Source organism: Podarcis raffonei, chromosome 16 (genome assembly GCF_027172205.1).
Source record: "Podarcis raffonei isolate rPodRaf1 chromosome 16, rPodRaf1.pri, whole genome shotgun sequence".
In the NCBI taxonomy this organism is placed as follows: domain Eukaryota; kingdom Metazoa; phylum Chordata; class Lepidosauria; order Squamata; family Lacertidae; genus Podarcis; species Podarcis raffonei.
Window position 1 is genome coordinate 16914606 of NC_070617.1, and position 14374 is coordinate 16928979.

Genomic DNA, 14374 nt, shown 5'->3' on the forward strand with positions numbered 1-14374 from the left:
ATGGAGCGAATGCAGGCTGCGCAGCTATCCCAGAAGCCAGAACAGCAAGAGGGATTGCTGCTTTCACTGCGCAGTGATCCCTCTTGCTGTTCTGGCTTCTGAGATTCAGAATATTTTTTTTCTTGTTTTCCTCCTCGAAAAACTAGGTGCGTCTTGTGGTCTGGTGCATCTTATAGAGCGAAAAATACGGTAATTATAACAGAAGCAACGTGGGAAAGAACTTGCCAGCCTGGGCCTGGGGCATTGCACCCACCTCATCACTGAGCAACACTGCTTGCCCTCGTCTGTGTGCAAGCCAAGAGGCTCTCATAACATGCAAGGCACCAGGCCAGCCCGCCTGCTGCTGCTGCCAGAACCTCTTTGACTCAGACACACACCTGGGGACTCAGGTGATCCGAAACCCACCTGCCACTGAGCCCTGGCAGGTAAGCAGAGCCTCCCAGATCAACTGACTTGGGGAGGGACTCTGGAGCAGCTTCCAGGCAGGGCGAGATGAAATTTAAGCCAACTGGCTGGATCCTGTTCACAGTTTAGGTACCCTTATCTCACTCCACCAGCATGTTGGGAGGGAGGCTTGCTTTCTCCATCATGTGAGTCTCTATGTGCAATCTTAAGCAGTATAGCTTAAGACACAGGATTGGCGACCACCTCTGTGGGGGGTCAAAAAGACAACCTGGCAGATTTCTATGGCCCATGGAGTCAAGAGGGGGCAACTTGGAAAACTTGATGGGGAGTGTTCCCAGAAAATAACGGGGTGCCTTTCGATGGCCCAACTCCCCAAGCTTGTTACTGGTCAGAGATTCATAATCTGAGGCAGAAATCCAGTGAAAGCAAAGCTGATCTTTTATTATCTCTTGCAAAAGAGTCTCCCCCCCTTTCGTCAGGAGGTGAACAGGGTTCCAGACACAAAGCGTAAGCGGGATGCCAAGCAGGTATTCCCTATACAAAGCATCTGAGCAAACAATGGCAGATTCAGGAACTTCCCGTGGTGGCTATAGATCTCTGGCTGGAGAAATCATGGAGGATTTCCCACAATGCAAAGAGGCAACTTCCATGGGGAAACTCAGGTCTTCCTTGTTTTAACAGGCTAGAGTGAAAGTACCTGGCATATGTATACACTTATTTTCACGTCCATCCTGGGGACATGTGGCACACACAGATATACAGTGGTACCTCAGGTTACGTACTTAATTTGTTCCGGAGGTCCGTTCTTAACCTGAAACTGTTCTTAACCTGAAGCACCACTTTAGCTAATGGGGCCTCCTGCTGCTGCTGCGCCGCCGGAGCACAGTTTCTGTTCACATCCTGAAGCAAAGTTCTTAACCTGAAGCACTATTTCTGGGTTAGCGGAGTCTGTAACCTGAAGCATATGTAACCTGAAGCGTCTGTAACCCGAGGTACCACTGTATGGAGAAAGCAAACGAGGGGAGAGTATGCAATGGGCATTTTTCTGGTAACGTGTGATTTTAGAAAATGACTGATCTTCGCTTTATCTCCCTCTTCTCCACGAAAAGACCCTTGAGCAACCTTCACATGTAATGCTAAGCTAGAGTTTTGTGAAAGGGTGTGCCTCAGTGGCAGAGCCTCTGCTTTGCAAGCTGAAGGTCCCAGGTTCAATCCCTGGCATCTCCAGGTAGGGCCGAGAGAGACTTGCTGGAAGAGGGAAGCAGGTGATCTTTTGTAGGTCTGCCTCTCTGGCATTTTTAGGAAACCCTTTCAAATTAGGGCTCAGGTGTACAAAATCTATGTCTAATTCTGCACAGCACACAAGCAAAGCAGCTCATATACAGTGGTACCTCTGGATGCGAACGGGATCTGTTATGGAGCCACGTTCGCATCCTAAAGTGAACACAACCCACGTCTGCGCATCTGTGTGGGTCACGATTTGCCGCTTCCGCGCATGCACGTGACGTCATTTTGAGTGTCTGCGCATGCGCGAGCGGTGAAACCCGGAAGTAACGTGTTCCGTTACTTCCAGATCACCGCAGAGTGCAGCCTGAAAACGCTCAACCTGGAGCGTATTCAACCCGAGGTATGACTGTGTGTGTGTGTCTGTGTGTGTGTGTGTGTGTGTGTGTGTATGAATGAATATATGAATGAGAGAAAATCCCAGAATTAAACCAGAAAAAGCAAGAACAAAATACTATGACAGAAGCGAGCTGAGGGGCACCACACCTGTGCAACAGCTAACCTTTCAAAGTGTGACACTGGGTAACCCTGCCTGCCTCCATGTTATATCGCCCACAGAGCCTCAAAACAGAAAGGGAGCAACTGTCTATTCCTGCCACAGCAGCGGCAAAGTTATGGCAACAGAACCTGAGTTCAGGATGAGCTCAGAGACTGAAACCTAGCTGAGGTCACCTGAAAAGGAAGCGGGTTCTGACAGGCTGAGTGTAGATGCTAAATCCAGCGTGAGCCAACACACAGGAGGCAGCCCAGACCTCTATGTTTAAGAAAACTGCTCATGGCTGGGAGAATTTGAAGCAACCTGGGATCAGTTCAGAAAAGAGGCAGACATTTTAAAGCTTTAAAGTTGTGGGGCCTAGGGACGTCATAAACTAAAGTAACAAAAAACCAATTCTAGTCCTAATGGTTTATGCCTGCCCCCTGGGGGACTTGCCAGAATCCAAGCTCAAGCAATTTCCAGATACTCTGTATAAGATTCATCTTGCCTGGGCTTCCTCTCAATGACTGGTTTAAGGTGGCACACACCTTCCAAACACAGAACAGCTTACCTGGGCATTTTGCTAGACTAGGATTCAGAGAAGCTTCAATGCCCAAAGGTTCATGTAAATAATGCTACACTCCAAGTCCACCACCCCCACCTCCATTTACAACTCTAGTGTATTACATGGCATGATGGGATGCCACTGGATAAGAACAAGTCCCAACCCCAACACACACACACACCAAGATACATGAATGGGTTGATGCTTTTGCCCCTAGCTTCCATCTTCCCGTTTTAGTATACTGCCAGTTGTCATGAACTTTGGGAAGCCAGGCAAGGGAGAAATGGGAAGGTTAGTTTTAAATTCGTCCAAGCTACAAGGCTGGACTGAACTGTCAGGGGTCCTTTACCTTTTTAGAACCACCAGACACTTCTTATATGTTTTGGCATTCCTTTCATTTTCAAAAGAACACTTGTCCCAAGACTGGCAAATCTGGAGCTATCAGTTAACACTAATATTTATGTGAAGACAACATTTATTCTCACTTTTTTCCTCCATGACTTGGACTTTGTTATTTTAACCCACGTGGAACTGTACTTATTTTACGTGCCTATCTATAGTTTTGTTTTTCATCTTTCAGTTTTCATCTGTTGTTATAACTGTTCGGTTTTCTATACCTTATGAAATGAAATAAAAAAAACCTTCACCAAAAATAATAAAGCTGCCCTCCCTCCTTCCTCTGAGCGCCTGCCCACTTCTTCGAAGCAGAGGCTTGCCTCATACTCCAAAAGCCACCTCTCTCAGGAGGTATTAACAACAGTCATCAACCTAAATATATAAATCACTTCAGCCCAATGCTATAATTAACGCTGCTTGTGATGCATCTGCAAAACCCAAAAGGATCCATCAAACACCCCACAGAACTTAGTAACCTTTTACAGAAGATTACAAACCAACACAGCTTGAAAACAAAAGTCCCGCTAGCCAAGGAGAGCTTTATTTTTGGCACAAGGCAATTGCAACCTCAAGCTTCTAGTCCCTATCATTTGAGAGGACTGCCTCTGTCACATCAACTTCTTCTTGAGATGATTCTTGGCAGTACAAAAAGTATCAATAACCGAGAATGGCCCTCTCTCCTCTCAGCTGCCCCCACAAAGTATCCCGCATGGAGTATCCGAGGAAAGTGCAGCAAAAAGACAATTCATTTACCTCCATTTTACACAGTTCTGAAAGCAGCAGTCAAATTGTTAACAGGAAAAAGTCTCACCTCTGCAAATGTGGTGGAAGGGCTGTCGTCTATCCCGCTGCCGCCGCCTTCTAGAAAACTGAAGGAGAAAAATCTGGTGAGGGAGAGCAGCAGTTGCTTCCAGAAATATAACCCCCAGAGCCTGCCTCTAAGGGGGGTGGGGTGGGCAGGGCCAAGGGCTAAAAACAGAGGCTGAAGGCCACGTAATTAGCAACCAAGGAAACAGGGTGAAAACAGGGTGCTGGCGAGGGGGAGGTCAGAGGGGCTGAAGACTACATGGCTGAAGAATGAGGTATATCTTATCAGTTCCTGAAATTATATCAGTCTAATTCTTCCTTGGTGTCTCAGCCCAGGGTCACTACCTTGCAAATCTTAATCTAAGTAAGAAACTGGACCTGCCATTCCCACATCCAAATTTGGCATCCCAGGCCAGGGGCATTATTATCCAACCCATCCCCAAAAGCATTACTGCAGACCCTCACCTGTTTTGGCAGCAGCAACAAAATTATAGAAAATTAAACTAAAGCAGACCCAGCACAGGAAAGTGTGGAGAGGTTTAAACCACTCCACCATTTGAGGGCAAGACAGCTCTAAAGTCTTCTTTTTCAAATGATGGGCTGTGATTGATTCTCTGTTAAACACCCGGCTAGTTCAGATGACAACCCTGAGCTAGGTTAAGAACTCTTGAGAACTTAAGAAAAAAAAGTCATTTGATCTAGGGACAATCCATACATATATTGGCCTATTCCTACTTCTTTTTCTTAATGGTAACATGGCCCATTCATAATGTAAGAATATTTTTCACAACTGTGAGCAAGGCAGCGGGGGGAGGTAAGTGAAGACAAGCTACAACAATTAACTATAACGTTGTTCTCCGCTCCTGTTCAGGCTGCACAGAAAAAGCATTTTGGTTCCTGAAATTCATTCTGATTGTGCAGATAAAATATAACTGGTAGAATTCTACGGGGGAGGTATTAGTGTGTGAAAACAGTCAAGATCCAAGGATCCCCAGGCATGCACCTCCAGATGGAGAAGTCAGACACCATCTTGGCACCCAGGCATCTTCACTTGGTGCAACTGGCTGATTGGCAGGTGCAAAATGCTAATTTTGAACACTGAGAGTCAGGTGGATCACTTGACAAAAGGAAGAGGTGTGAACCCCCTTCATCAGCTGATCTGCAGGGATAAGCTGAAGGGAGGGGCTTGTAGCATGTGCAAGAGCGAGAAGGGGATCACACCCACCTTTGGCACATTCACCAGCTTACGGCCCCCAGAGTGAACGTGGCCCTTGAGTCTGAAAAGAGTTGGCCATCCCTGCCCTAGTCATTGTGCCAGACTGGCCCCAAAGGCCGCTGCCACACATCACAGGCAACAAACTGGAAGTGCCTCTCGGGAGAGCTTGCCTGCCCCAAGCCGGCTGGTCAGTTTGGCCTGGAAGCACTTTATCCTGTTAATCTGGACCCTGCTTGGCTGACATATGTATCACATCCAGCAATTATGGTATGTTTTATGCTCACAATAGAGCAGCCATGATGGATCAAAATGGATGGCACCGGGCCATGTTTGGGTCTCTAGAAGCTGCTTGGACCTTGGTGCACAGATTTGCTGCTTTCGATAAAAGCTCACAGAGACCTTGGCGTTCTGATTAGAGTTAGCAGAAAAGCAGCCCTCTTGCCTAAACAAAAGGGGGAGCGTAACATGTTCCAACAGCCGACATTGGAATTGTTTCAAAGGTCCCTGTGTGGGGAACTGCTGATGCAACAAGGGTCCCAAGTTGCTCCCCCTGCCAGGTGCAACATGGTCATGCATAGTCCATATTTTATGTGGGCTTCTCCCATGCAAACAGGAAAATTGCTGGAATTTTTTAGTGTCCCTGACCTCCCATGCTATCATTGATTGATACAAAAGGCATACTGAGTTTTTCTAGTTGGTTATTCTTCTACTGTACTACATTTTGGGTGGGCACAGTTGAAATACTTGCTTTTTTCCTTTTTTGCCACCACCAGCCACACTTTGTACCCTCTGTCTAACTACTACAAGACTTGATCTACTGCTCTAATATTTGATAAATATGCTTTTTATTGCTTTAATATGCTAGGAAGTTAGATTGATTCCCTTTAATTGCTTTGTCCATGGTTTTTGAGTCAACGCCACTTGTTAATCCATATGCAATAGTCAATTTTCTATTTTCAGCAAATATCCCGTATCATTCATAATTCTATTTCACATCATTTCCACTTTCATTTCTATTAATATCAAGATTTATATCAATAAATATCAATAAACTGAGTCCAACAACATAAGGAGGGCCTCCACCCAAAGGTTCTCCTTTCCTGCCATACAGGATTATTTCTCCAGCTATCATTTTTGTGAAATATCTTGCAACGTAAATATCTTGTCTGCCAAGATGTTTAAGCCATTCTGAAACCTCACTGCAGCCATGAAGGCCACCTGTGGTTCCCAGAACCCTTTCACAGAACTACAATCCTAAGGGATTCTGGGCCAAGTGCCAATGACATCTACAGTAAGTGAAGGGGCGCCCTTTGGTGTAAAAATGGGATTTATTTCTTCACACAGCAAACTCAATGCTTCCATTTAACAGATGAAAGGGAGTGGGCCAAGGTTACCCGCTGTGCCCATTGCATTTGGGAAGGGCCAGTGTAGGAGACTGGGAGACCGGGGTTCAAATCCCCACTAGGCCATGAAGTACAGTGGTGACTTTGGGCCATTCTCTGCCTAACCTAGGTTGCTGTGAGAATAAACAAGAGGGAGGCAGGACCATGCATGTCACCTAGAGCTCCTTCAAAAAAAGGCAGGATAACAATGTAATAAAAGTGAACAGATAATCATGTCAACTGGCGTCCATTGAGGCCCAAATACTGAATGCTGCAACACCCTGGCACCTTGGCACAAAGTTCGGACAATGAAAGGTGGGCTTTTATCGTCTGCAACGACACACACTCACACACCCCTCAAGCATGGCAGGGCAGACCTTAGAAAATCAGACATGTCAGTGGAGGATATAAATAAACGTGAGAACTAAATGGAGCCTCTGGGTTCAGAGGCAGTCTGGCTGCTGAGTACCTGGTAATGGGGGTGAACATGGAAGGAGTGTTGTCTTCCTGTCTTATTTGCCAGATTCCCAAAGTCACCTGACAGAGCTCTCTTGGAAAGAGAATGCTGGACTAAATGGGCCTCGGTCTGATCCAACGGGACTCTTATATCCTTAGGAGCAGGGCTAGACAAAACAAGGTACGGACTTGGAATCTGTCTCAAATTATAGACCCATTTTGTTGTTATATCCTTAGGAGCAGGGCTAGAGCGACAAAGAGCGCCCCACAAATCACCCCTCCCACCCAGCACCAAATCTATGCAGGGCTGAATCAGCGCTTCCACCTCCCGAAGGGACTAGAGGTGCTTGCGGGGTGGGGGGGGGAGTGAGGATCAGGCCATTTCCCCAGCTTTGAAGGTGACACTGAGTCAGACGTTCCTGAGGACCGTTTCCAAATTTGGCAGCTGGATCTTAAACCGTCGCACGAGGTTTGTTTTTTAAATCTAGCGTGCGTGTCACCAATTGCTCAGGATAAAATATAGCCAGGTCTCTGACTTGGCATAATTTTTCATTTCTCTCTACCACCACCTTCTCTCTGGGAAGAGTCGAAATGCAGAAAAAGCTGAAGGTCAGACCTTGGAGGGAAATGAGCTCTTTCTCACTGCTATTACCAATAACACTAGAAGCTGCATTATACAGAGTCAGACCCTTGGCCCATCTAGCCCAGTAGTGTCTACTGTGACTGGAAGCAAATCTCCAGGGGTCTCTAGCACTGCCATCAGCGGGTACTGATTCTGGGACCTTCTGCATGCAAACTTAAGAAGGCGGCAACTTACACCAGGACAGATTATTTAGCCCAGAGTATTCTGACTGACATGGGACGCGGGTGGCGCTGTGGGTTAAACCACAGAGCCTAGGACTTGCCAATCAGAAGGTCGGCGGTTCAAATCCCCGTGACGGGGTGAGCTCCCATTGCTCGGTCCCTGCTCCTGCCAACCTAGCAGTTCGAAAGCACGTCAAAGTGCAACCAGATAAATAGGTACCGCTCTGGCGGGAAAGTAAACGGCGTTTCCGTGCGCTGCTCTGGTTGGCCAGAAGCGGCTTAGTCATGCTGGCCACATGACCCGGAAGCTGTACGCCGGCTCCCTCGGCCAATAAAGCATGATGAGCGTAGCAACCCCAGAGTCGGCCACGACTGGACCTAATGGTCAGGGGTCCCTTTACCTTTACTCTGACTGACTGAACTGAGAGGTTCCCCCCCCCCACCAAAAAAAAATCTGAAAGAGACTTCACCCCCACCTCTAACATTTTCTTCTGTGTGAGTCAAAGCAATGGAGGTCCTTAGCCTATCTGCAAACCACGAAGTTCTCCACTTATGCATTTCAGCCAGGGCTGTGTCTGTGCCACAACTTTATGGAAGTGAGGAAAGCCCACAGGAGGCGAATACTCCTGACCAAACAGAGCCATTGGATGTCAGCCACCTGGGAAGTTACAGGTGCAATATCTCTATCAGAGAGGTCCTCTCCTCAAACTTTTTTGGCCACTGCCTCCTTGGTTCCATAAACAAATCCCCAGTGCTCCCTACTCTATAAAGAAACATTATTAAAAATAGCAGTTTGCACAACCCACTAAGGAAGGTAACAACACAATAACATTTAAACCAGTAACAACTGCATATTTATTCAAAATCCAATTAAAACTGTTTAGGTCAATTAATTTAACAAAATTGGCAAATTTGATCCGGAGATGCCACCTTCAAAGTCCGATAGTCATTTACACCTCTAGTGCCCTCTTGCCGTCTCTTTAACTCTTAGCACCCCCCCCCCAAGATAATCCCACTGCCCCCCAGGAGGAACTACCACCCACTTTGGGAACCACAGACCTATTGTATAAAATGGTGCAGAATTCAGCCAATACGCTTTGAGGGCTTTTTAAAAAACAACAACAGCCAAGCAGTATATTATTTTTATGAAATAAACGAATAAACAAAATAAACATCAAAAAAGTAGCAGATCCATCAGTAGAAGAAACATTTAACGGGGAGGGGGTAGATATGAGAAATCTAGCAACATTAGGGGAGTCTCTGAGGGTGAAAGATACCTGGAATCATCTGTCACTTCTTCAATAAAGCCAGACTCACATCTGGGACAAGTGTACTCCTGCAGAGGAAGAGAAAAGGGAAGGTGGTTTTAGGCTGAGAATGGTGGAGCCTACAGAGTCAACAACACAAAAACAAGGCCACAGACTTTTTTAGGTGCATGGGCACATTTGGATATTTGAGAGTGCACTGCCCGCTCTTGTCACCCATTGCAAATGAAACACACAAACACACCCGAGGAAAAGTGCATGTACACATAGAAGCTGCTTTTCCAAGAGATCTTGATTTAGTTGCACTCCCTCTGAAGGAACAGGTACACAGCTTGGGGGAACTTCTGGATCCCTGTCACTTGAGGCTCAGGTGGTCTTGGTGGCACAGAGAGCCTTCAATCAGCTCTGGCTCCTGACCCAGCTGTACCCCTATCTGGACAAGTATGGCCTAACTTCTGTTGTCTTTGCTCTGGTAGATTCCTGCATCTCGTCATACATGGGGCTGCCTCTGAAGATGGTTTGGAAACTTCAGCTGGTGCACAATTCAGTGGCCAGGTTGCTAACTGAGGCAAGACAGTTTGAGTATATGCCAACCCTGGCCCTACTGCACTAGCTGCTAATTAGTTTCCAGGCCCAATTCAAAGTGCTGGTTTTGATCTATAAAGTCTTAAAACAGCCGAGGACTGTAATACCTCAAGGACTCCTCTCCCCACATGACCTGACCCAGACCCCGGAATCATCAGGTGAGGCCCTTCTTCATGTGCCTCCTCCACGAGAGAACTGGTAGGTGGCAACACGAGAGGGCCTTTTCTGTGGTGGCTCCCTGTTTGTGGAATGCTCTCCCCAGGGAGGCTCGCCTGGCTTCTTCGTTACATATCTTTTGGTGCCAGGCAAAAACTTTCCTCTTCTCCCAGGTTTTTTAATTAAATAACCTATGGTCTTTTAAACCGTGGGGGGTATTGCTTTCATTTGTTATTGTGGTATGCATATTTGTGTTTTTATATTGTGAACTGCCCTGTGATCTTCGGATGAAGGGCAGTATGGAAATTTGATGAATAATAAAATAATAAATAACTGATAATAAAGTATAAATAATCAGAGCCTTCGAAAACACGCAGAGTTGGAAGAGGAAGTGGGAAAGAATGTCACTCTTGCCACTTCCTTCTTCAGATCTCTATTTTTCAAGGGAGAGAAAGGTAAACACCAAATGGTGCCCTTCCACCTTATGAGCACCACTCTGGTGTAGGCGCTCATCGTTCTAGAGGCCCTAAATCAAACCCAATACCCTGAAGGGGGTCACCTTGAGTTGCCAGCCCTCTCAATCATCCACAGAAATAAAAACAGGAATTCTGTCAAGTTTAAGCAGCTCATCTGTCTGCCCCATCACTCTCCACATTATCTCTTCACACAAAGGCTTTCTGATAAGGGCCTGCAACTGCTGCTGATGGATGCCAGCAGGAGCTCAAGGTGGCGTATGTGGTTCTCCTCCTCATTTCATCCCCACCACAACCTGGTGTTGTAAGCTTGGGGGGGGGAGTGACTGGTCCAAAGTCATCCACTGAGTTTCATGGCCAATTGGGGACTCTAACCACTGCATCATGGTGGCTCTTCCCCTGTAGGAAAGACTGACAGGGTGGTGTTTGCTTGGTTGCTTGGGGCATCATGACTTCGAGCACCCAAAGTGGTATCCCGTCAACATGCCCTGCAGGGAAGTTTGCTGTTTTGCAGCTGAAACACCTCCAGGCACCTCAGCAACAAAGTGGCCCGGCAGAGAGAGGGGCACGGAGGCAGTGGCTTGTGGGGAGGGAGACCCCGTACAACTGCTGAGACAGTTACTGCCCAACTCTGCAGTCCACTTGTCGTATTTGTCGGGGCAAGTGAAAATGTGAAATGCTGGATAAGAATCTGGAGTGATTTCGCTACCTGGTCAGGGGAAGGTCAGGCAAGTTCTGAACAAAGGCTAAATCCTGTTGGTGTGTCCTGCGGACAGAATGTTTGGAAGCATCTTCTTATGCTCATTCCTATCCAGTGTTGCCCTTTTTTTATTGCATGTCGTCAAGTTGCGTGTTTTGCCTTTGTTTCATGCTTTACGCTACCCTGAAATCTGACACAATGAAGGGTGGCATAAAAATGTTGTAAATAAATAAAGGAAGGACGTGGGCTGTGACAGCTGGGAGCCCAGAAGCCAGAGAGATGGAGAGACTTTCCGTGCCTTGCATAGAGCTCTGTCTCTCTCTCCCCCCCCCCTTGATTGCTCAAACTAGGAATAAATTATGCAAATTGCTTTTTTAAAAGATGACAAGACTGATGCAGGCAAAACTAATTATGCCAATCATTTATACAGGTTGCAGAATCCACTAGGATTGGCTGGCACTACTAGGATTGGCAATCATAATGATCAAGCACAGAGAACACAGTCCTGAAATGGTAGATATTATTATTAATAATACAATTCATTATCCACCCTTCACCCCTATGTCCCAGGGCAGGTTACAACAATTAAAACACAATATTAAAATCATTCCAAAACAACTTAACATGACCGAAATAAGGTGGGTCCTAAAAATATACACCTCAAGTGTCAAAAGCTAGGCTAAAGAGTTGCATCTTCAGCATTCGCCAGAAGCTATGCAATGCAGGTGCCAGACACACCTCCATGGAGAGGGAATTCCACAACCTAGGGGTCACCACAGAGAAGACAATCTCCTGTGCCTGCCCCCCTGAGCTTCTGTGGGTGGTGGAACAACCAAGAGGCCCCTTCTGTTGATTTTTGCACCCAATAGGGTCTGTAGGATAGGGGGCAATCTTTCAGGTATTTGGGGCATGAGTCTAATTTAAGGCTTTAAACAGCAATGTGAACTGGGCCCAGAAACGAACTAGCAAGCTGTGCAGCTGTTTCAAAACAGAGGTTATATAGGGCTGTGAAGTTTGTAAGAGAATGACAGCTATACCGCTCTGCATCACACACTTGGTTTTGTTGCATAGGGGAATCAGTCCCAGAGAAGATCCCTGATAAAATGAAAACCGGCTTAGGGCTGCGTTTGTTTCTCAAGTGCCAGTTCCATCACAAATCACATGGCCCAATTCATCAGTTCTGGCTTCCAACTCACAAGGGTTCCTCAGAACCGCCATCAAGAGATGTTCTCACTGCCCGGCCTCATCATTCAGCAAAGAAGACTCAACGCGCCATGCCCGAGGCTGCAAAAAGGATGGACTTGTGGGCAAACGCAGCTCCAAGCAGTCACAGAAACACAATTGTTTAGAGATGCACCAGTAGGAGGGCAGCTCAGCTAAGGCATCGAAATGAGCTGTATGAGAGCCATGCATTTTTTGGCTGTAAAACTATTCTAGGCTTTGGGACAGAGGGAGAGGATAAGTACAAAGCCCAGGGCTCCTCTTCACACCTCCTCCTGCCATCTTTGGAATCCTGAAACCCTTTTCCTGTAGTCCAGGAGATGCTGTTGGGCTACAACAGCTAAAGCCCCCCTCTTGCTGAGCCAGATGAGTAACCCCTTCACCATAGTGCGGTTGCAACACGCGAGGAAGATCAGCAAGAAGAGAGCCACTCTTGCCCCAGTTGCAAACTTTTACAGAGAGATTGTGTCCACGTGGGGCAGCAGTATGAGCAAAGGGTTACCATACAACTTTGAGCGGCTGTGTGTGGAAGGGGCCTTGAAACACAAGAGCTGCAAACTCTGCTTAGCAGCCTCAGGTGAGCGACGGCCTCCAAGACACAACTGCAAAAATGTACAATACCCATGCCAAGCGTTATTGCCGAGCTACTGTGAGTCCTGCATTGCAAAAGGTTGGATGAGATAGGTCCCTTCCAATTCCACAATGCTATGATTCTACTGAACCTCCTCCTGCCACCTACTGCTGCCCCTGCACTATTTTCAAACCAACTCAGTCGCTGCCCTTTCTCGATGAAAACAGTTCAGTAGTTCATGTGTTATGCTGAACACAGCTACAAACCACCTCTACACGTTTATTTAGCAAATTTATGTACCGCTTCATATATCAACAGAAATCTTAGTGATTTACAAATCCCAGCAACAAATGAATCAACGTAGGAAATACATTACAAATTTCACATTCAAAAACAAACAATACTCTTACTCATAATAATCCTGGAATGTGCACTTGTTTATTTGCACAGATCAACTATCTGTGCGCACAGACTGTGTACACTCATTTAATGTAATGTGATAACATGCCTAATGTGAACACACCCAAACCACCAGGAGTGCCTGGCTCACCACCCAATGAGTTCTAGGCTACAAGCTGTTATTTTAGGATGTCATTTCATGGCACCATATTTTAAATGCATTGGATCATTTTAACAATTCTACTGGGCATTCTTATATAAATATAGTGGGGCAGTCGGGTAGTGCTGTGGTCTAAACCACTGAGCCTCTTGGGGTTGCCAATCGGAAGGTTGGTGGTTCGAATCCCCGCAACAGGGTGAGCGCCTGTTGCTCCGTCCCAGCTCCTGCCTAGCAGTTCAAAAGTACGCCAGTGAAGGAGATAAATAGGTAGTGCTGCAGCAAGAAGGAAAAGGGTGTTTCCTTGAGTTCTGGTTTCCGTCAGTGTTCCGTTGCGCCATAAGCGGTTTAGTCATGCTGACCATATGACCCAGAAAGCTGTCTGTGGACAAACGCCGGCTCCCTCGGCCTGAAAGCAAGATGAGCGCCACAACCCCATAGTCACCTTTGACTGGACTTAACTGTCCAGGGGTCCTTTACCTTACCTTTATATATAGTAAATGAATGGAGCAAACTGCACCACCCGAGACTCTTGTTGTACAGCAGGGATGGGAAGCCAGTGGTCCCTCAGATGTTACTGGATTTCAGCTCCCACCATCCTTGGCTAGTGAACTCCAGCTCCCATCAGCTCAAGTCAGCAAGGATGATGGACCAGACTGATGGGAACTGGAACCAAGCAACATCTGGAGGGTGCCCAGCACCCAAACCCTGCTGTATAATATTGAAAATCTCAGTTTGCGTAAAAAGCTTTTTAAAGTTCTGGCTCTCTTGAGTGTAGATGCACCACTGAAAAGAATGTCAAGAGTTCTGATGAAATTCTGGGATAGAAATCTACCAGGGTGTCTGAATGGATTGTTTTGCGCCTGCTAGTGCCTCCATTTTTAAGTTTCAATAGTAATTGTGAAGGTGGTTTTCAAGGCAATATATACATGATGAGGAAGACTTTAATGTTGCGCTCTTCTGATCATTTCATCAGTGCAAGCATTTCAGTTTGACAGCTAAAATGACCCCCACCCTGTGCTCTGGATTCTCCCACCGAACCCGAGCCAAGACAATA

The 14374-nt window shown here is 46.6% G+C and overlaps 1 protein-coding gene across 1 annotated transcript in view; it reads right to left on the bottom strand.

The window, feature by feature from the left end:
• RNF115 (ring finger protein 115) overlaps window positions 1-14374 on the bottom strand; it is a 36349-nt gene that overhangs the window by 10146 nt on the left and 11829 nt on the right. The window contains exons 2-3 of the mRNA XM_053370125.1: window positions 9068-9126; window positions 3937-3994 (exon numbers count right to left, since the gene is read on the bottom strand). Coding sequence (XP_053226100.1) covers window positions 3937-3994; window positions 9068-9126 — 117 coding nt within the window. The remainder of the gene's footprint in view (window positions 1-3936; window positions 3995-9067; window positions 9127-14374) is intronic.